Raw genomic sequence first — 23,285 nt, 5'->3', positions numbered from 1 at the left:
CCTCTCTACCACCTTACATGAACCCTGGGAAGCTCAGGTTACACTGTCACTTACTCTTCTTCATTCCCTGACTCACTATCACTCCCAAACAGGTCCTTCTCTTCATTTTTCTTATCAGACAGTTCTTTCCCCACTTCGTCATCACTGTCAGATGCTATTGTCTTCTCTCTTTTGCCTGATTTGTCCGATATAACATCACTGTCAGAGTCATCTGCATCAGAGACAACACGACTCTTCTTTGCTGCTGTTGAAAAAGAAAACCATCATTAGTCTTATTCACCATGGTTACTGTGTTAGTAAGTACAACAGGTGCTCTAAGATGGCAGTATATGGCAAAAATCAAAGGTCTTATAACACAGTTTAGAATAAAAAAAACTTAAAAGATTCACCCAAGAGTCATCCCACAATTAAGAAGATGTTAGGAAAAAGAGGCCAAAAGATGAAGTTTTTCCCCAAAATAAAGTGGGCATCAATAGCTACCTTTCCTTTGGGGGAACGAAGAAAATAAGACTAGAATCTCTTCCATGCTGCCTAGTATTAGCAGAACTTTTAAGGCTTGGATATTCTTTTGTGGAATCCCCATTTCTCAATTATCCATCACTGCTCAATCTGGAATTTCAAACTGCACGTATGTTGCTCTTTTCCCTTCTCCCTTTAATAACTGTCAGGTTACTGGGGAATGTCTTTTCCAAAGAAGATATTTCATAAAAAAGTAATCAAGTAGTAAAGATTGGAATACTCTGTGGAGACACTGAGTCTCTAAATAAGAGTGCCTCACAAACTTCCCGGCATTCAGTGATGTTTAACAAATGAAGACAGGCACCCATGGGAGTTCAGTCACTGTATGGATGGGATGCAGTGCATCAGCTGTCAAAGAGACCCACCGCTAACTCTGGATACAGCTGAGTTTTCATGTAAACATATTTCCTTGAACATTACCCTTTCTAGTAAAACACAAACAAAAAATTTTCATGTAAATCTTCCATACTGCCGTTGTCATGCAGTCTATCTTATCAACTTGAAGCAGTCAGAACTTAACAAATACTGCTAAAATAATTCAAAGGAAATTTAATATTAAGACTTGCCAATGAGGGAATTTCCTGGTGTCCAGTGGTTAAGATGCTGCACTCTCATTGCCAAGGGCCTGAGTTCAATCCCTAGTTGGGGAACTAAGATCGCATAAGCCAGAACTATGCTTCATAGTTTAAGTTTAGACAATAAGTAAAACTATTGATAAACAGCCCAAAATAATTCCTTACATGCTTTCTCTTCATCATCACTATCAGAAAGCACAGCAGCTTTTCGTTTTGCTACTTTCTCCTCCTCCCCTTCTTTTCCTTCATCCTCATCACTGTCAATTTTGGCCCTTTTAGGTTCTTCCTCCTCGCTGTCAGAACTGTTGAACCGCTTCCTGTCTACACCGGCATCTGCAGGAAGGGAGTCTTTCTGCACTTCCGTATCCTCTCCCTTATTCTCCCCATCACTGTCCTCATCAGACTCTGGTTTCTGTTTGTGTCTGGAGGCATTCTCAGTTTCTGAATCACTGGCAGGTCCCTTCTGAGGCTCCTCACTCTCAGAGTCACTGACTTGGGGTTTGGGAAGCTCCTCATTTTCAGAATCACTGGCCTGGTTCCTTGGGGGGTCCTCACTTTCCGAATCACTTATCCGGGGTTTGGGAAGCTCCTCATTTTCCGAGTCACTGGCTTGGTGCCGTGGGGGGTCCTCACTTTCTGAGTCACTGATACGGGGTTTGGGAAGCTCTTCATTTTCCGAGTCGCTGGCTTGGTGTCTTGGTGGGTCCTCACTTTCTGAGTCACTGATTCGGGGTTTGGGAAGCTCCTCGTTTTCAGAGTCACTGGCCTGAGTCCTCTGAGGCTCCTCACTTTCTGAGTCACTGATCCGAGGCTTGGGAAGCTCCTCACTTTCAGAATCACTAATTCGAGGTTTAGGGAGCTCTTCATTTTCAGAGTCACTGGCTTGGTGCCTCGGAGGTTCCTCACTCTCTGAGTCACTGACTTGAGGTTTTGGAGCACCTTCTGTTTCCGAGTCACTGGCAGGACTTTTGGGGAGCTCTTCAACTTCTGAATCACTGGCAGGAGGCTTCCTAACATCTTCATTTTCTGAGTCACTTGCATGCCCATTAAGCAGTTCCTCATTTTCAGAGTCACTCGCAGGTAATTTCCTGGTCTCCTCACTTTCGGAGTCACTCCCATGGTGATTGACGTCTTCATTTTCAGAATCACTGGCAGGAGGCTCTGCATGCTCTTCAGATTCAGAGTCACTGTCCTTTTGTCTCTGGAGTTCCTCACTTTCAGAGTCACTGGCATTAAGATTTGAGGGGTCATCATTGTCAGAGTCTGTCACCTGATGTCTTTTGTTGAGGCTATCTTCTCGATCACTAGGTTCATTCTGAAAAATTAAGGGAGAAAAAATTAGAAAAGTAAAAAAAACTGGTAGTAAAAATGTTAAACTTTTCAGCTACTTTTTAAAAAATGTAGGAGTATACCTGCTTAAATGTAGAATTCTTGTAGTATACATATATAGAAACACCCCACTGATCTGTGAAATGGCTAATACAGTTTAGATATCAAAATGAGGAAAGACAATATGACTTCATGAAATCTGTAAAGCATACCTACTCTACAGCACAGTTATATTTTGAAAAGCTAGATTAAAAAACAGCAACAAAAAAATAAACCTTAACTTTCTCATATAATTCTAGCTCCTAGATAAATTCTTTAAATAAATACATGCAAACATATACCCAAGTTCTTTTTTAAAAAGGAACAGTCTTCGGTTTTATGAGGTTAAAGCTATTTTAAAGAAAAGAATTATAAAACTTTACTTAAAGGGCCAAATTGTACCTAAAGCACATTCTCCCAAGTGAATCTGAACAAATGGGGAGCAAGCAGTTCACAGAGCCAAGTATCAAGTGTTAGGTTTTCTCCTGCTGGTTTACTCCTCACAACAGTGTTTTTCATAAGAAAACTGAGGTTTAGAGCAGTCTTGGTCATACATCCAAGTAACCCTGGCACAAAAATTTAAGTTTTAGGGAATCATATAACATCACATGAAGTAATCTGAAAACTCTAAGGTACAAAGGTAATACAAGTATATTATAGCTGTGCTTTTTTAAAATGCAGAGAAAAACATATAAAATTAAACATATCAAAATACTAACAACTAGAATGGGGGGGATTTTTTCCCTTCTAGTATTTGAACTCTCAGTAATACAGTAATTAATATTCTGGCTTAAAAAGTAAAGCACTTCTGTGTTTGAGTTTAGCCAGTATTTTTCTTTATATGACGAACATTACCTGGACTTACTTTAGCACAGATCAATCCTCAAGCAGCAAAGAAACAAAGTATAAGCCCACCATATTATGCAATGAAATAATTAAGTAGTAAGACAATTCAATGACAAGATAAAAGGCTTATAAAATAAGCTTATAACATAAAAATTTGAGGGCTTTTCTCCCTCTGTATTTCACTGCCATCTTGACAGTAGAGTTCCAAACACATAAAACTGGCATTTATCTATTAAAATAGGACAGGAGAAATAACAGAATTTTTTCATACTGTACAAGACATAGTACTCCATATATTGCTAGAAGCTTACTTTTGGCTGTATTTCATAATTTAATTTTTTATGTTTTAAAAGAATATAGATGAAAAAATTAACTATCGAGAATGTGACGCCTAAAAAGGCAGGCATTTTTTGGCCTGCTGTCTTCACTGAGAAGACACACTCTGCTTCAGAGCACAGAAGGGTGTCTAGTATACACAAAATCACAGTAAGAATTCGTTGAATGAATAATAAGAATTAAATGTTAATAATTTAAAGTGAGGAATAATTAACTCGAGTATTTGCTTCAAGTCTTCTATATACAAGGTGCTAAGAATCAAGGCTGAACATGTCTCAGTGCCTGACCTTAAGGAAATATTATCTAGTGAGCTGGCCACATGTATCATAGCAATAGTATAACATACACTATCATGAAGGTGATATTCTGAAAGCCAGGAAGTGATTTATATGAAACTAAGCCATAAAAGGTGTGCAGACAACAAGTATTTAATTAATTGGTGATGACAGAGTTAAGAAGTTAACTGTATTATTGAGGGTGGAAGGCAAAACATACCCGTGCCAGCAGAGGTAACTAAAGCAGGAGGCAAAAGGGAAAACTGTTAACCGCCTTTTGGAATGCTTTCAATAACATATTCATGACAACATGTTTTTATGACTCAATTTATTTCAGCTGCAAACAACACAAATCATTTCAGGCTAACTCCAGAACAATCTTTCCAGAATCATAGTGGGATGAATGGTTAAAGGCTCTAGAAGGGTAGGAACCAGGGCAGTTCAGAGAGCTCAGAAAGGAAACTCAAGGACCTTTCACTAGAGACTTAGCTCTCACCATTGATAAATTCTGGTGCCTTGGACCTCAATTTTAAGTTCCCAGAAGACACGAACTAACAGGTCATGGCAATAGAGGATGTCCAATGGGTTATAGCCAAATCAGAGGCGCAGCGCTTGGAGAAAGAAAGAAGACAGAAAGACTCCCAAAGAAAGAAGAGACGCCATGAACTGAGCAGTCATTCCAAGACGCATCTGTTACACTTTACCCTGGACTTCCCGACCAAGGTCAGGACATGCAATAACGGCTGTGAAACTTATGAATTCTCACCAATTTTTGAGGAGACTTATAAGAACTTAGGTATCTACCCATCAGGTGTGGCACAATGGAGGAAAAGTGGGAGATCACTGTGGTAAGAAAGTACTGATTGACAGAATCAAGTTAGACAATGTACTTTGGTGAATACATTGTAAGACTTGGGAAAAGAGTATATTAGAAATTATATGGTAGAACTTAGAAGTTATCAAAACGATATTAAAAAAAAACTTTAGATGGTTTCAGTAATTAGTTTAAATTGTAAACTTAAAAACAGTGCTTTTTAAAAGTCATATTTGATATCAACAAATAAACAAAGGGATTCCCAGGTGGCACAGTGGTAAAGAATCTGCCTGCCAATGCAGGAGATAGAGAGATGCAGTTTCAATCCCTGGGTCTGGAAGATCCCCTGGAATAGGAAATGACAACCTACTACAGTATTCTTGCCTGGAGAATCCCACTGACAGAGGAGCCTGACGGGCTACAGTCCAAAGAGTCACAAAGAGTCGACAAAGAGTCGACACGACTGAGCAACTCAGTGCACACACGTGCCATTTAAACACTATTTCTTAATATAAAAGCATCCCCAATTTTAACTCTCAGAGAAACTGAGCTCTCTAACAGTCCTTAGAGGCTTTAGACATGTCTATAATGCCTCATATCCCGCTCTTAAAATCATTTAGACTACAGTAGTTACCCATAATGAATGAATTGGTTGATGAATTGGTTGTTCATCTCAGCAAACGGTAACAGATTCCTTACGACCAGTGCCACAATATGCAGAAATAATTAACATCCTAAATTAAAAATAATTAATTAAAATGATATAAAGCAAGTATCAATTTGTAAATGTCAAAGAAGTATAAGAATGTCAAATAGAAGTCCTTGTAAAGAACCAAAAAACTGGGGAAAACTGTTTCCTCCTTATTAATTAAAAGAATTAAACTCAAAACAGTTGAACTTACAAAGCAACCCCTCATCATAAATTGGTAAAACATTCAACACCAAGTCACATAGTAAATTCCATGAGGAAGTATTTACAGGAACATTTTCCAAAACATATTTCACTGGATCTTAGTTCAAGAAGATAAATTTTAAATCCTCATCATGGAGCTTTGAGAATACATAATCACTGTAAGAGCATAAGGAAGGATCTGAGAAATCCAGTTTTTATTACACAATGCTGTTAATCTAGTGTAGCTCCTGAAGGGCTGCAAGGCTTTCGACTTTGTGAAACTCCAGCTTTACAGCAATCATACACATAATAAAATAAAGATATATTCCTGAGTGTCTTTTGTCAAAAGCTGGCTGATCTTAGAATCAGTCAAAAACAAAAACACTTCTGCTGGGTACTAGAAAACGTCTACACAAAGTTTAGGAGTTTATAATGATGGGACTTCCCTGGTGACTCAGTGGTAAAAAATCTGCCTGCCAATGCACGAGACACAGGTTTGATCCCTGGTCTGGGAGGATTCCACATGCCTCAGAGCAATTAAGCCTGTGTACAACTACTGTGTCTCTGCTCTAAAGCCTGGGAGCCACAATTACTGAAGCCCGTGCCCCCTAGAGCCCGTGCTCCACAAAAGAAGTCAGTGCAATAAGAAGCCCGCACACTCCAACTAGAAAGTAGCCCCTGCTGGCCGCCACTAGAGAAAAGTCCACGTAGCAATGAAGACCCAGCACGGCCAAAAACAAACAAACAAACAAACAAATCAAAATAAAAAGTTTGTAATGATGACACAACTCCCATCTACCTCTCCAGACTCACTTCTGCCCTTTCGCCAGCATCAGCTCTAGGCACTGCACCAGCAGTTCCCAAACTCTTGCATGAAGAATCACCTGGGAAGCTTTGGTGAAAACACAGATTTTTGTGCTTCTCATCTCCAGGTATTTAGATAGTAAATCTGGGGAAGGGGTCAAAGAATCTGCATTTTGACATCTAATCCAAGTGACTCTAAATGCACATTAAAATTTTACTGCAGACACATGGAACTACAGACTTCAATACATTACTCCATGTTTTCACCTCACCTTGTCCTTTTCATATCTGAACACGAGGCAAAAATACCCCTTTCCTGAAGACTCTTTCATCCTTCTCTCTAGGTAGAAAGGATTCTGTGCAATATAATATGGCAGTTCACAATGTGGACTTAAGAGTCTATAAGGTCTAGGCCATCTAGGCTCGTGGCTCATCTTCTACAGTAAAATTTAGGGAAATTATCTTAATTTCCCAAAGTCCTCAATCTGACAGAGTCAGAAATAGGATTTACAACTTAGAGGTTGGTCTACTCAGAGGGCCAAATGCATGTGCCTGTGAGCACTCAATGTATGTTGCTACGGTTTTTCCTGTGGTCATGTATGGATGTGAGAGTTGGACTGTGAAGAAGGCTGAGTGCCAAAGAATTGATGCTTTTGAACTGTGGTGTTGGAGAAGACTCTTGAGAGTCCCTTGGACTGCAAGGAGATCCAACCAGTCCATCCTAAAGAAGATCAGCCCTGGGATTTCTTTGGAAGGAATGATGCTAAAGCTGAAACTTCAGTACTTTGGCCACCTCATGTGAAGAGTTGACTCATTGGAAAAGACTCTGATGCTGGGAGGGATTGGGGGCAGGAGGACAAGGGGACGACAGAGGATGAGATGGCTGGATGGCATCACAGACTCGATGGACGTGAGTCTGAGTGAACTCCGGGAGTTGGTGATGGACAGGGAGGCCTGGCGTGCTGCGATTCATGGGGTCGCAAAGAGTCAGACACGACTGAGCGACTGAACTGGACTGAATCATCCATAACCAATTATTAGTTATAAGACATTCACCCCTGAAGACAGAGCTCAAATACATCATCTGTGCAGGCTGAGCTGGTCAGTCATTCCTCCTTTCATGTCACCAGAGCATCTTGTGCATCTGCCTCACTAAAAGGTGATTTTTTTACATTTATCTTCATAATAAGAATGAAAAAAAGACCTTAAGATAAGAGACCATTTAAGAAAAGTAACCCCAAACCTACCTTTTACCTTTAGTATACAAATAAAACAAACCCCACAAGATAATGCTTAACAAAAAAGAACCAAAGCAAAATGTTTTTCTCATTAATTTGATAGATTCAGAGACAAAGGCTGAAACCTAACACAAAGAAAGGACATAAATGGAATTGAAAGAAGTGCTAACAAATAGGGTAAACAAGGAGAGCAATGTCTAAAGAGAATCTTCTACAGGCTTCACTGTACTCCTCATAGGACTGCTTTCCTTATAGTAGCACAACCTTTCTGTGGAAAGACCCAAATGACTGCAGACTGCTATCTCTTCCCAATTCAAAGTAAAGCTGGGGCTAATGGGGCTGTCACCAACTTCAACCAAAGAAGGATACTTGTGCCCACTAGCCTCTGCCTACAGTCAGCAAAAAAGGAGAAGCCAGGAGCGATTTCCAAACAACCTCTTTCTGAATAGCCCCATACACTATTTTTTCCTGTGAGATCCTCAAGAGGGGAACATTACTTTCTATGTAGATGAAACCTATAAAGTGGATTCTAAAATGCACATTACCTTCCATATATTTTCTGTGGAACAAAAACCAGCTGATCACAATCCACAACTAATTTCATGCTGCTCAAGAGAATATTCAAATAAAACAACAGAAATTAGAACTGGCAACTAGTTATAACTAGGTTGCATTCATGCTCAAATTGCTTTATTTAAAAAATTGTGTTTCCAAAGAAGTTAAACTGTCACTGTTTGCAGATGACATGAAGATTCTAAAGATGCTACCAGAAAACTACATGAACTCATCAGTGAATGTGCTAAATTTGCAGGTTACAAATACTCAGAAAATCTGTTGCCTTTCTATACACAAGAATGAAAGATCAGAAAGAGAAACCTCAAGCAGTGATTCTATTTACCACTGCATCAAAAATAATAAAACACCTAGGAATAAACCTACTTTCCAGCCACAATACTCACTCCTGAAACACAAGTCCTTCTCAGTTCTAGGCCTTTGAACCAGTGCTTCTCTCCAGCTAGAATTATCACCACCACCTCTAACTGGCTTCTCTATCTGGTAATGTCAGTCATTCCTCAGAGTCTACTTAGCCTACCCTCCCACCCTCCTACAGTCCTTTGTATGTGCCCTTTATGTGATTTAAAAATATATTTAGTTATCTGATGCATGCTAATTAAAATAGGTAACTATATAGAATGATGGGACAGTTATTCTAGTTATTTTCCTTTGATTTCAAATATTAATGTGCAAACACAGAAAAGTATATTAAAATTGCCTTCAACAACACAACCCAAAGATCACCATTATTTACAAGAAATTTCCTCCCAATCTCTTCTCTGTGTGAATTTACTTTAAAACAGTAAATAAGGATCTAGAATCACAATTTAATGGCTGGTATCTTTCAAGTAACACACTGAATTCTCCCGTTTCGCAAAATATTTTTTTGGAAACAACTGTAATGGCTGCATTGCCATTCTTAGAAATGTTCTCTTTATATTTTAATTACTAGTTTTCATTTTGTTCGATACTTATTGCTTCCTATCTTATGTTTTCTATGCCTCATTTGTCCATTTCAGTGTTCTCAACCTGAGGGTGTTCCGAGTCCTCCCCTAAGGGGACGTTTGTGAATGCAAAGGCCCTCTGGTTAGCAATGACTGGAGAGGATATGTTACTACCATTTTATTTAATGCTTTGGAACCAAGATACTAAATGTCCCGCGACATAAAGGACTGCCTCTAAATGCCAACAGCTGGCTTACTCAGAATCATCTGTTTAGCACTGGGCGGCTCTCCGGGCAGGGAGGCCACAGCCACACACAGGCAGGAGAACCAATGAGATGAGGGAGCCAAAGGGCCCAGCAGAGACTGTGTTAACAGAGTAACGAGTAAAGCATCCTGGCTCCTTCTGGAACGTGAACTGGGAAACATAGCTTCAACCGACTAGTAAAGAGAGAAAAATGAAGCGAAGTGAAAACTTCTGGTATGCTCTGCTGACGCACTCTACAGTGAAATCTGTTAGAAGTATTTAAAAACAGCCATTCAGGGACTTCCCTGGGGTTAAGACTCAGCACTTCCACTGCAGTAGGTGAGGGTTTGATCCCTAGGCAGGGAACTAATATCCTGTATGCCATGGGATGTGGCCAAAAGAAGAAAATTTGAGAGGAAATAAAAAGACACACCTTTAAATGTAAATTAAAAAAATTAAAACAACCATTCAAAGCCTCTGGAAATGGTACTAAAGACAAAGAGCAAATAAAGAAGCATCTATCCAAGAACGTCTACAAAAATTTGGTAAGAAAGGCAAAAATAGCTGGTATTCGAACCAATACTACTCCTTACTTCCACCCTCAGAGATCAGCAAGAAAATGATTCTACTCCAGGCTGCTGCAGTCAAAACCAGGGTACTCTCTTCCTCTAGCTCCCGAGGGTGGGGTTTCTTCCCAGGAGAAGCATGATGTCAGTGTTTCTCATTCTGCCTCCAGCTACCTGTTGCTGTAGGTAAGTTCCCAGCAAGTGCAGTTGAAACTGGTAGCTCCCAATCACAGTAAGAAGGCTCTACTGGGGGCAGAGCACACTGAGGATGCTGGAGCCCTCATTGCCTTTGCCCGAATTTGTGCACCATGGTTCCAAGCCAAGAAAGGAAAGCCAGGAGCACTTCAGGTTGCTATCCAATTCCCACCCCACACTATGAGCTCAGCTTCTGGAACTGGGATGTCACTCAGAGAGAAACCTGCCATCGCCCTTTCCCTCCCCAAACTCCAGATGCCTGGCTCAGAGACTTTGCTTGGGGAAAAAGCAGGCAGTAGGATTTCTCTGGCGGTCCACAGGTTAAGAATCAGCCCACCAATGCTGGGGGACACAGGTTTGATTCCTGATCTGGGACGATTCCACATGCTGTGGGGCAGCTAAGCCCGTACACAACTACTGAGCCTGTTTGCCTAGACCCCGTGCTCTGCAACGAGATGAAAGCCACCACAATGCGAAGTCCATCCCCTGCAACTAGAGAGTAGCCACCACTTGCCGCAACTAGAGAAAGCCTGCATGCAGAGATGAAGACCCAGCATAGCCAAACATATACATAAGTGAGAAAAAGTAGGCAGTAGACCAGACAGCTTCTAATGTTTCCCCGAAGAAACCAACTTCATCTGCAGCCAAGCTTGGGGAAGTTCAGACTAAGGCACTTTCACTGGAAGCTGTGGTGAAATGCACTTAGGAGGAGATTCAAAATATAGATAAGCTGTAGGCCAGCTAGTTTGCAGGAGATAAGCAGGTAATAATATAGCTGGAAGGAGCCAGACTAACTTGCTGAGCGATTTATGCCACAGGGCAATGCTGAAAAAAACAGCCATTTGCGGAGTTTTAACAGCTGATGACAGTCACAGAAAGAGGAAAAAAAGAGCCCTATTAATACGACTCTCATCCCAGGTGACAGTCAGCATGTCCCAAATTGCACATCTGAGGATGCAACATCAGAGATTTAAGGCTGTGGGTGAGGAAACAGAAGTCACTAAGATAATCCAGCCAGTCATTAAACAATTCAAAACATCCAGTTTCCAACAATAAATGAAAAGGTATGCAAAGAAACTGGAAAGTTGACCCATAACCAGGAAAAAAGCAGACAACAGAAACTGCCTGTGACAGCAAGCAGATACCAGATTTATCAAAAAAGACTTCAAAGTGGCCATCTGTAAACATGCTTAAAGAAATAAAGGCATGATGACAATATCATATCAAATATACAATATATACAGAAACAGAAATTTGATCACTTTATAACACAATAAGATTAACAACTGACTCCTCAATGGAGACAATGGAGGCCAGAAAGCAGTGGGATAACATACTCAAAGAGCTCAAAGAAAAACTGAGTAAAGGAGATGGCAATCCACTCCAGTATTGTCGCCTGGAGAATCCCATAGACGGAGGAGCCTGGTAGGCTACAGTTCACAGGGTTGCAAAACAGTCGGACACCACTGAGCAACTTCACTTTCTTTCTTCAAAAAAAAAGTTAACAACAAAAAAAGAAAACATTCCCAGATGACCAAAAGAGGAAGAATCTGTCTAGCTGACCTACCACACAAGAACTGCTAAATGAAGTTCCTCAGGCTGAAAGCAAGTGACCTCAGTGAATCTACATAAAAAAAACAATAACCACCACCAAAGGTAACTCTGTGATTATAAAATCCGTATTTTTTCCTTTCTTGATGTGACTGATTGAAACAACAGTGCACAAATATGTATATATTGTATTGCTGAACCTGCATTTCCCAATGACAACCAAATGGCAACCCACTCCAGTATCCTTGCCTGGAAATCTCATGGACACAGGAGCCTGGTGGGCTGCAGTCCATGGGATCACAAAGAGTTGGGCACGACTGAGACACTAACACTTAACACTTCCCAATAACAGTATAAAGAAGGTGGACGGGAACAAAGTTGTATTACATTAAGGAATAACTTTAGCATGTACTTGAAGTTATCAGCTTAAAAGAGACTGGTAGAAGATATTTTACATAAGCCTCATGGTAAGCCACAAAGCAAAAAGGTATACGTAATCTTAGCATATTGCTACAGAAAATCATCAAACCACAAAGGAAGAGAGCAGGAGAAAGAAAAAAGAAATGGCAAAACAGTAAGAAAACAATGAACAAATATGCAATAATAAGCCCCTAACTATCAATATTTACTTTAAAGGTAAATCGAGTCAATTCTCCAACCAAAAGACAGAGTGGCTGAATGGATGGGGGAAAAAACAAACTGAGCTATGTGCTGTCTACAAGAGACACTTCAGCTTTTAGGACACACGCAGGCTGAGGGAAAAAAGGGATGGAAAAAGATATTCCACGCAAATGGAAACCAAATGAAAGCAAAGGTAGCTATATTAGCTATATTTATAATAAGAAAATAGAGTTTTAGCAAAAACTATAAGATACAAAGGAAATCACTATATAATGATAAAAGAGTTACTCCAACAAGAAAATTTAACATTTGTAAATATTTATGCACCCAAATCAGAGCACCTAAATATTAATAGACCTGAAAGAAGAAATAAGATATCAATGCAATAATTGTAGGGAACTTCAACCTCTCACTTTCAACAATGGACAGAACAGACAGAAAATCAATAAGCAAGTACTGGGCTTAAACCACATGTTAGACCAAATGGACTGAAGAGACATTTACAAAATGTTTCACTCAACAGAAGGAGAGCACACATTTTTCTCAAGTGTACATAGAACAAACTCCAGTACAGATCAGATGTTAGGCCACAAAATAAGTCCTAATAAATTCAAGAACACTGAAATCATACCAAACATCTCTTCCGACCACAATGGTATGAAAGTAGAAATCAATTATGAGAAGAAAACAGAAAATTTCACAAATATGTGGAGATCAAACATCATGTTACTGAACAACCAATGAGTCAAAGTAGAATTCAAAAAAATACTTTTGAGACAAATGAAAATGGAAATACCATATGCCCAAACTTATGTAAAACAGTAAAGTAGTTCTAAGAAGGAAGGTCGCAATGGATGCCCACCGTAAGAAAAAGAAATATCTTTAACAACAACTTAATACCTCAACGGATGGGAAAAAGAGAATGAACTAAGCCCAAAGCTATCAGAAGAAGTAACAAAGGATGAGCAAAAATAAATGAAAGAGAGACTAAAAAGACAACAGAAAGATCAATAAAATTAAGAATCGCTTTTTAAAAAGATAAAAAAATAGGCAAACTTTTAGCCAGACTTACCAAGGGGGGGGGTGGGGGGAAAGAGGATGGAAAGAAGTTAAACTATAAAGGAAAGAAAAGGTGTCAACATTACAAACTGACACCACACAAATACAAAGGATCATAAAAACTAAAAAACTGTATGCCAAGAAATTGGACAATCTATAAGAAACAAATTCGTAGAAACATTCAAACCAAGACTGAATTGAGAAGAAACAGAAACTCTAAACAGATGGATTACCATAAAGGGACTGAGTCAGTAATGAAAAGCTTCCCACCATGGCAAAGGTCAGGACCAGACGGCTTCCCTGGTGAATTCTACCAAACACCGAGAGGACTTAATACCAGTCCTTCTCAAACGGTGCCAACCGAAGAGGAGGGAACATTTCCAGAATCATTTTATGAAACCAGCATTACCCTGATAGCAAAACCAGACAAGGACCCAGAAAAGAACATTACAAGCTGATATCCCTGATGAACATAGATGCAAAAATTCTCAAAAAATTATTAGCAAAGTAAATTCATCAAGACATTAAAACAATCATACACTATGATCAAATGGAATTTATTCCATGGATGCAAGGATGGCTCAATATCCACAATATTAACAAAATGAAAGCTAAAAATCACATGATCATCTCAATGGGTGAAAAAAAAAAAAAGCAGACAAAATTTTACGTCGATTAACGACAAAATCTCTCAACAAACTGGGTAAAGAGAGAATGTATCTTAGCATAATAAAAGACCATGTGACAAGCCCACAGCCAACATTACACTCAATGGTGCAAAGCTGTAAGCTTTTCCTCTAAGATCAGGAAAAGACACAAATGCCATCCCTCACCACTTTCATATAACACTGTATTGGAAGTCTTAGTAACTGGGCAAGAAAAAGAAAGAAAAGGCGTCCAAAACAGAAAGAAGCAACAGGGTCATTATTTGCAGATGACATAATATATAAAGAAAACCCTAATGACTCACCAGAAAACTGCTAGAACTAATCAGGGAATTTGGTAAAGGTGCAGGGTACAAATCAACATACAAAAAAATCTGTTGCATTTCTTTACACTAAAAATGAACTATAAAAGAAAAAAAATTTAGGAAAGGAATCCCATTTATAACTGCATCAAAAAGAATGAAAAATCTAGGAATAAATTCAACCAACAAGGAGAGTACACTGAAAACTATGACACTGATGAAAGAAACTGAGGACACAAATAAAAAGAAAGCTAATCCATGCTCATGGATTGGAAAAATTGATGTTGTTAAAATGACCATATTACCCAAAGCAAGCTATAGGTTCAATCCAACCCCTTTCAAAACTGCAATGGCATTTTAAACATAACTAGGGAAAAATAATCCTAAAATAAACCACAAAAGAACCTAAAGAGCCAAAACCCTGAGAAAGAACAAAGCTGGAGATATCACGTGCCCTGAACTATGTTATAATGCTACAGCAGTCAACAAAGTATGGTACTAGCATTAAAAAATAGACACACAGATAGACACAACAGAATAGAGAGCCCAGAAATTAACCGAAGCACCTATGGTCAAGTAATCTACAACAAAGGGGTCAAGAATATACAATGAGAAAGTACAGTCTCTTCAATGAATGGTGTTGAGAAAACTGAACAGCTACATGCAAAAGAATCAAACTGGATTACTTTCACACCATATACAGTAATATACTAAAAATGGATTAAAAACTTAAATGTAAAACCTAAAATCCATAAAGCTAGACGAAAACATATGTAGTGCACTTCCGATGCCAATCTTAGCAATATTTTTTAAGACACATCTCCTCAGGGAAGGGAAACAAAAACTAAAATAAACAAATGGAACTATATCAAACTAAAAAGCTTTTGCACATCAAAAGAAACTATCAACAAAACAAAAAAAGCTGCCTACTTAATGGGATAAAATATTTGCAAAAAACGTATCTGTTAAGCGGTTAATATCCAACATACACAAAGAATTCACACAACACATTAAGAAAACAAATAACCCCAAAACAAAATGTGCAGAGGATCGAAATAGCTATTTTTCCAAAGAAGACATACAGATGGCCAACAGACACATGAAAAGATCACTCATCATCAGGGAAATGCACATTGAAACCACAGTATCAGTCGTATCACCTCACACCTGTCAGAATGACTCTTATCAAAAAGACAAGAAATAACAAGTGTCGGCAAAGAGGTAGAGGAAAGGGAACACCTCAGCACTGTTGGTAGGAATGTCAACTGATGCACCAACTATGAAAAAACAACAGCGGAAACAATTTAAATGTCCATTAACTGACAAATGGATAAACAAAATGTGGTTTATCCGAACAACAGAATACTACTGATCACAAAACAGAAAGAAATACTAACACATGCTACAACTTGGATAAACACTGAAAGCACTAAGTGAAAGAAGCCGGTAATAATAATTCTATTCAAACGAAATGTCGAAAATAAGGAGTGGCTGGGGGGTGGGAGCACAAGCTGGAATCAAGATTGCTGGGGGAAATATCAGTAACCTCACATATGCAGATGACACCACCCTTATGGCAGAAAGTGAAGAACTAAAGAGCCTCTTGATGAAAAGTGAGAGAGTGAAAAAGTTGGCTTAAAGCTCAACATTCAGAAAACTAAGATCATGGCATCTGGTTCCATCATTTCATGGCAAATAGATGGAGAAAGTGGTAACAGTGGCAGACTTCATTTTCTTGGGCTCCAAAATCACTGCAGATGGTGACTGCAACCATGAAATAAAAAGACGCTTACTCCTTGGAAGAAAAGTTATGACCAACCTAGATAGTATATTCAAAAGCAGAGACATTACTTTGCCGACTAAGGTCTGTATAGTTAAGGCTATGGTTTTTCCAGTGGTCATGTATGGATGTGAGAGTTGGATGGTGAAGAAAGCTGAGCGCCAAACAATTGATGTTTTTGAACTGTGGTGTTGGAGAAAACTTGAGAGTCGGAGATCCAACCAGTCCATCCTAAAGGAAATCAGTGCTGAACGTTCATTGGAAGGACTGATGTTGAAGCTGAAACTCCAATACTTTCGCCACCTGATGCAAACTGACTCACTGGAAAAGACCCTGATGCTGGGAAAGACTGAAGGCAGGAGGAGAAGGGGGCGACAGAGGATGAGATGGCTGGTTGACATCATCGACTCAATGGACATTGGTTTGAGTAAACTCTGGGAGCTGGTGATGGACAGGGAGGCCTGGCGTGCTGCAGTTCATGGGGTCACAAAGAGTCAGACACAACTGAGCGACTGAACTGACTAACTGGGGGGGTGGGAGTGGGAAAGAGGTAACAGCTAAAGGGTTTCCTTTTGATGTGATTAAAATATTCTAAAAAGGACTATGTTGATGGTTGTACTGCTGTGAATATACTAAAGATCACTGAATTGCACACTTTAAGGAGGTGAATTGTATGATATATTAGTTCAGTTCAGTTGCTCAGTCGTGTCCGACTCTTTACGACCCCATGAATCGCAGCACGCCAGGCCTCCCTGTCCATCACCAACTCCCAGAGTTCACTCAGGCTCATGCCCACTGAGTTGGTGATGCCATCCAGCCATCTCACCCTCTGTCGTCCCCTTCTCCTCCTGCCCCCAATCCCTCCCAGCATCAGAGTCTTTTCCAATGAGTCAACACTTCGCATGAGGTGGCCAGAGTACTGGAGTTTCAGCTTTAGCATCACTCCTTCCAAAGAAATCCCAGGGCTGATCTCCTTGCAGTCCAAGGGACTCTCAAGAGTCTTCTCCTACACCACAGTTCAAAAGCATCAATTCTTCGGTGCTCAGCTTTCTTCACAGTCCAGCTCTCACATCCATACATGACTACTGGAAAAACCATAGCCTTGACTAGACGGACCTTTGTTGGCAAAGTAATGTCTCTGCTTTTGAATATGCTATCTAGGTTGGTCATAACTTTCCTTCCAAGAAGTAAGTGTCTTTTAATCTCATGGCTGCAATCACCATCTGCAGTGATTTTGGAGCCCCAAAAAATAAAGTCTGACACTGTTTCCACTGTTTCCCCATCTATCTGCCATGAAGTGGTAAGTTTATCTTAATAAAGCTCTGTAAAAAAAAAAAAGGTGTTATTTTTAAAGGTCAAATTTGACATATAAAAAAAATCCATGATGAACAAAGTATCAAAGTTTAAACACTGGGATATGTATTACTTATTTTTTCTTTGCTTCAGGCTCTAATATGGACCACTAAAGCACTGTTACTAATCCTGACTTTAAGATTTTGCTATTTTTTTCATCATATTGATTGTATTAACTTTACGTTTTAAAATATTATCTTGATCTTTTTCAACACTTTCCTTAGAGATCTATAGAAACATATGCAGAGTGAGTACTACAGGTAAAATGAACTAGAAAAGAGACAAAACCTGGCCTGTAGAACTCCAAAATCCAAATGGGAAAAACATTATTTGGAACATCAAGTTGTGAGTACCATCTTGCACCAGGCAAAATAATGCCCCACAAAAGATGACCACAGAACGTGTAAATATGCAAAAGCAATGTACAGATATAATTAAGGATAGGGAGATTATCCTGGATTCCCTGAGTAGGCCCAATATATTAATAATTATCCCTATGCAGGGGTCCTTATGCAGACTTCCCTGGTGGCTCAGAGGTTAAAGCGTCTGCCTACAATGTGGGAGACCTGGGTTCAATCCCTGGGTCAGGAAGGTCCTCTGGAGAAGGAAATGGCAACCCACTCCAGTACCCTTGCCTGGAAAATGCCATGGACAGAGGAGTGTGGTAGACTATAGTCCACGGGGTTGCAAAGAGTCGGACACGACTGAGCGACTTCACTTCACTTCACTTATGCAGGGGAGGGAGGAAAGTCGGAGAAACAGACATATGAGGAAGTAAGCAAAGGTTTGAGAGATCTGAAGATGCTACAGCTCTAGCTTTGAAGATGGAAGAAGCCATATGCCAACCAGTGCAAGTGTCCCGTGGAGTTGAAGAAGGCAAGGAAGCAGATTCTCCCTTAGAGAAAGAACACAGCCCCAGTGACACCCTATTTTAACCCAGTGAGATCCACTTTGGATTTCCGACCTCTGGAATTTTAAGAAACAAAGCTCTGGGGTTATTTTTAGCCACTAAATTTGTATCCGGTTGTTATGGCAGGAAGAGGAAACTAATACACATCTTTCAAATTATGGGGCTATAACCTGCGCTGCTCCATATAATGTAACTCCATATAATGTAACAACTGCCACTCAAAACTACTAATAATTAGGATGACCCTTCTAGAGGGGAAAATCTATGAAAAGCGCAAAAGCATGTTCATGGCAGACTTCACTGACAATTGCTAGACAGTCTAAATATTAACAATTAGGAAACTGTTGAATAAGTAATAGTTCATCCATGTTATGAAATATTAAGCAGCCATTAAAAATTACACTTAGCGAGAATCTTTAATGACATGGGGAATATTTAAAATCTTAAGTGAAGAGATAAAAATGTTATACAGACATATATATATATTTGAAATAACTTAAAACATATATATATACATTCTATATAGGAATAAAAATGCAGGAGAAATAATATTAAAAAGTTAATAGTCATTTCTGTGACAGGAATATGCTGACTTTAATTTCTTTTAAAAACTTTCATATAATCTCGAAATTTACAACATTCACATTTATTTACTTAGAATCTATCTCATTAAAAAAAAAGTAGTTGAAAAGAAGAAAGTCAACACTACATTTATAACACACTTATAACTGAAGCATGACGCCATGAGTCAATCTCCTGCTGCTGTTTTCCAAAATGGGAAATTAAGACGTTACACGCTAAATATACTATAACAATGTTTACATTATCAAGTAATTTCTACCTATCAATTACATATTAATTAGAATTTAGTCTAACTGCCTAATAGTATACAAAAAACCAAAATGACACCCAAATAACTAAAAGGTAAGCCCTCCTCCCACTTCTGACCTCATCTGCCCGTATTCATTCTACTGTGGCCACAATGGCTCCCACCTTAGATCTCTGTTGGGAATGGTCATTTGCTACAGAGCCATGTAGCTATTCCTTCACCTCCTTTCACATCTTGATTCAAATGTCACTTTCTTAATAAGGCCTACACGTACCTCCCTATTCAACACTAAAGCCTGCCCTCCATCCCGGCACCCTTCACTCCATTCTTTCTTTCCTCTTTCTTCACAGCAGTTACCATTTTCTAACAAACTATACAATTTTCTTTTTTTAAAGTATACTGTTTAATGTCTTTCTTCTGCTACTGGAAAACAAGTCCAAGAGAAGGATTTTCATGGCAGTGGAACCTCATTAAGTCACTGATATGTCAAAAGAGCCTGACACATAGCAGCTGCTCAGTAAGTATTTGTTGGATATATGGCTAAACTAGAGACATATCAAAGGACAGAGTCAGTAATACAGTCTCTAACAACTGCATCTATTATTGCATGTAATAACCTAAAATTGGGCAATTTTCTGTGCATGTGTAGTTAAGCAAAATATATGGCATATTGGCCATCTTTATCATTCCTACACTTCAATTTGTGTTTTATTAAAAACTTACAGCTGAATTTTTTTTAAAGCCTCAATTTTATTTTGTTAACATTGTGCAATACAAGACTGTATAACCAGGCAAGCAAATTAAAATGACACAAAGGTAACAGGTGATAATCCCCATAACTTTCTGTTTCAGTTGGTATTTCTTCAGACTGCAAATCCTCACTGTCGCATTAAGACATCATTCTGGGAATGAAGAAGTGTAGTCAAATATCAAACACCTGACCTATTTTCTGAATCAATAAGCACAGTTGAGACTGCCTAATATCCAAAATGAGACTCAATCAGTACTTACTCCCTATGATTTCATAAGTAACCAGACTATCCCTATTTATTTTTAAAGCAGTTCTCTATTATTTTTGAAGGGTTTGCAGCCTAGACCCCATGACAGGGCCTCTACATCTCCTAAATAAAACAAGTCTCATAGAACAAGCAAGGGAAAAGCCTCCCCAAAGATGTTGTTTAGCCAATACCTCTGAATGACGTTCTACACTTCCAGTGTCTGATCCAGAGTGCTGCTCATTTACATCATCCTCAACGTCTGACCCTGAATCCCGTTCATCCTGTACTGGGGTAGCGCCACCATCATCTGCTTAAAAATAAAACAAAAACCCACTTAAGGAGTAAGATGGATGACATCCTCGACTCAAATGAACACAATGAATCAAGAATAATGTAAGAGCAAAGGTTACCACTGATGAAGCATAACTAATAATGCTAATTTGTGAACAAGTACAATACATACATAAATACTAACAGTCATAAGCTGTACTGTTGACATGGGGCAGTGAAAATATATCATTAAAGGAATGTGAAGCTTAAGAAATGCCACCAAGAATCAAGTCAACAAATTCTAAATAACAGTGTGCACTTTCAACTTTGTTAAAATAATGAAGTCTACTTTCTCCACAGCATGCACTTACCACCTACTAACGGACTACATGAGTTTCCAAGTTAATTTTGTTTAACGTGATTCTTTCCTCACTTGAATAAAAGTGCCAAAAGAGCAGAGATTCTAGTTCACTGATGAATCCCTGGAGTGGAGAACACTACCTGGTATAGTATTTGTTTATGAATGAAGAGCATACAGAATTCCATTCCAGAAATAGTGTAAACTCCTTGAAGCAAAAGTATATACTACTATACTATTATAAAACAAATCGCTACCTATCTTTAACCAATACTTTAAAAATACAAAGTAAAATTGTACTGAGAGGAATTCAGAGCTGTTGGAGGATACAGGAAGCCTTGGTTAAAAGTTAAATAAAAATAAAATTTTAAATATGAATCAGCCAACTACAGGAAAACCAAAAAACAAAAAAAAGTTTAAGAACGAAATCACTATCATGCTAATGAACTATTCTACTCAGCTAAGCAGTACTGAATATACATATATTTAACCTTTTTACTATAAGGTCATAATAAAAAAAATTGGAAGTGTAATGAAAAGTTATGCTTCAACGGTCAGAATTGGGGTGGGGAGGGGAAGAAGAGGTTAAAACCCTGTCCTAGCATAATAGGAAATAATTACAGAATGCCTAAAAATGATGCAACAAGATACCGTAAGTTAGGAATACAGGGATAAACATCAAAAACGGCTAAAAAAAGAAAAAGTCGGCGAATTGCTAACTTTTTATATCTTTCAGCATGCTAAATTTAAAAACACAAGTGAACTGACAACTATTTTGAAAACATCAGGAAAACGTTTAAAGCCAAACAGCAGAATATGTTTGGAAACGTGTTTGCAGTCTACTATTCGTCGTCATATACTAGAATCGATGCGAACGCAAAACAGAAAAGAAGGTAGTTAATGCTTAGAAATTGATTTAAGCACTTCTGACAGAGAATATTCACTGGAACTAGAACACAATAGAAAAACAAAAGTATGTTTTTATTCCCCATGAGGTTCTGCCTTATTCGTCTTTGGTTCCCCGGTGCCCAGCACTGTGTTAACAAAGTGGGGTCCCGTGTTTATAAACAGGAAAAGCAAGCACTTAAGGGATGAGAAAGAGGAAAGATCTCAAGGTGAAGGAAAGGCACAAAAATCACTAGCAAGCCCCAGAGGTACACACCTTATTCTAAAATACGTATACAACTCAACTCCGATGTTTTCTTTAATGGGAGACACCAGTTTGCAGGCGTAGTCAAACCAGTTTCAACTCCAAGTGAAAAGTCCAGGTAAGATTCTGCACCCCCACTGAACAGCTAGCTCCCCGGGATTCTCGAAAATCACTCTCAACCCCTCAAAGAAACTCCCTATCAGGAGAGGCCATTCCTAGTACTTTGCATACAGTAAGCATTTGATATATAGAAGTGGCTCCCATTTCAGCATCATCTTTCGCCGATCTGGAAGACGGCTTTCCGTCCAGAATTCCCTCTCCAAGGTTCTAACTTCTGGGTCCGCAGCCGGGCTGCCAGCTCTCCTCGCTACGCGTCAGTCAACACCAGACCCAGTCCCGGGAGAACGTCTCTGGGGCCTCCTTCTCTTCCCCGCGGGAGTGCGTGGCCCAGCCCGGTCGAGTAATCGCACCGCCCCCCAGCCCTGTCCCCTACGTCCCTGCCTCACCTGACTGGTCGCCGCTGTAATACTCCGAGTCCATGGCAGGCGGCTCTCGGCGGGGAGTGTCTGGGCCCCGCGCCGCCCCCGTCACTTCCTTGCCGGCGCTGTGACCACCGATAGCGCGGTCCGGTGCTCAGAGGCTCCCGCCCCACTGGAGGTTTGGGAAACTGCGGAGAGTAAGGCAGCAACGGCGGCAGACGCGCACACTTGGACCTTCAAACGCCAGCAGAAAAGGCCGTACCCTGCTGGCGACCACGGCGCGCGGGTCGGTAATCTACTTCCCAGAAGCACCTCTGGGCCAAAATGGCGTTTGCCCACGACCCTCAAAAGAGTGCAGTGCGCAGGCGCTGTCTCATGTCATCTGGCCAATGAGAAGACTCAATGGTAATGACGCACGGCATGGCCGGAAAGGAGACTAGTGGGAAAATTGAGCGGGAGCCGCGACTGCAATTACAGTCTTCTCCTTGGAGGAACTTGGTCTGTTCCCCATGGAGATGATAGTGTTGCTTTATGGGTTCTCCGTCTGCGCTTTGTTTCAGTACCTTCTGGACTACTGTTCCGAAAAATGAAGACTCGCTAAAATTAAATTTTCCATCATACGGAAATTAACTATCATTCCCATCATGCAGCGAGGCGCTTGATTCCCGCCCTTAGTACGGGAAGTGGCGCATTTCCCTCTGGGACTTGTAGTTCGAAGCCTAGCGAGCTATGATGTGTTTCTAAGTGGCCTGATCAAAAGAGCCTCTTTTCAAGGCATTTTTCTTCCTT

The 23,285-nt window shown here is 39.7% G+C and overlaps 1 protein-coding gene across 4 annotated transcripts in view; it reads right to left on the bottom strand.

Annotated features, from left to right (window-relative positions):
* IWS1 (interacts with SUPT6H, CTD assembly factor 1) overlaps positions 1-22,819 on the bottom strand; it is a 47,077-nt gene extending 24,258 nt beyond the window's left edge. For 2 of the 4 annotated variants that reach the window (XM_052657974.1, XM_052657990.1), the window contains exons 1-4: positions 22,524-22,819; positions 20,431-20,549; positions 1,260-2,409; positions 55-244 (exon numbers count right to left, since the gene is read on the bottom strand). In XM_052657974.1, the coding sequence (XP_052513934.1) occupies positions 55-244; positions 1,260-2,409; positions 20,431-20,549; positions 22,524-22,557 (1,493 nt within the window). In that variant the 5' untranslated portion in view covers positions 22,558-22,819. The remainder of the gene's footprint in view (positions 1-54; positions 245-1,259; positions 2,410-20,430; positions 20,550-22,523) is intronic. The other 2 variants (XM_052657999.1, XM_052657982.1) reach the window with 2 other exon arrangements.
* Positions 22,820-23,285: the final 466 nt, after the last annotated feature.

This window comes from Budorcas taxicolor, chromosome 2 (assembly GCF_023091745.1).
Source record: "Budorcas taxicolor isolate Tak-1 chromosome 2, Takin1.1, whole genome shotgun sequence".
Taxonomy (NCBI): domain Eukaryota; kingdom Metazoa; phylum Chordata; class Mammalia; order Artiodactyla; family Bovidae; genus Budorcas; species Budorcas taxicolor.
Note: the sequence above shows the minus strand (reverse complement) of the source record. Positions and strands in the feature narration are given on the sequence as shown.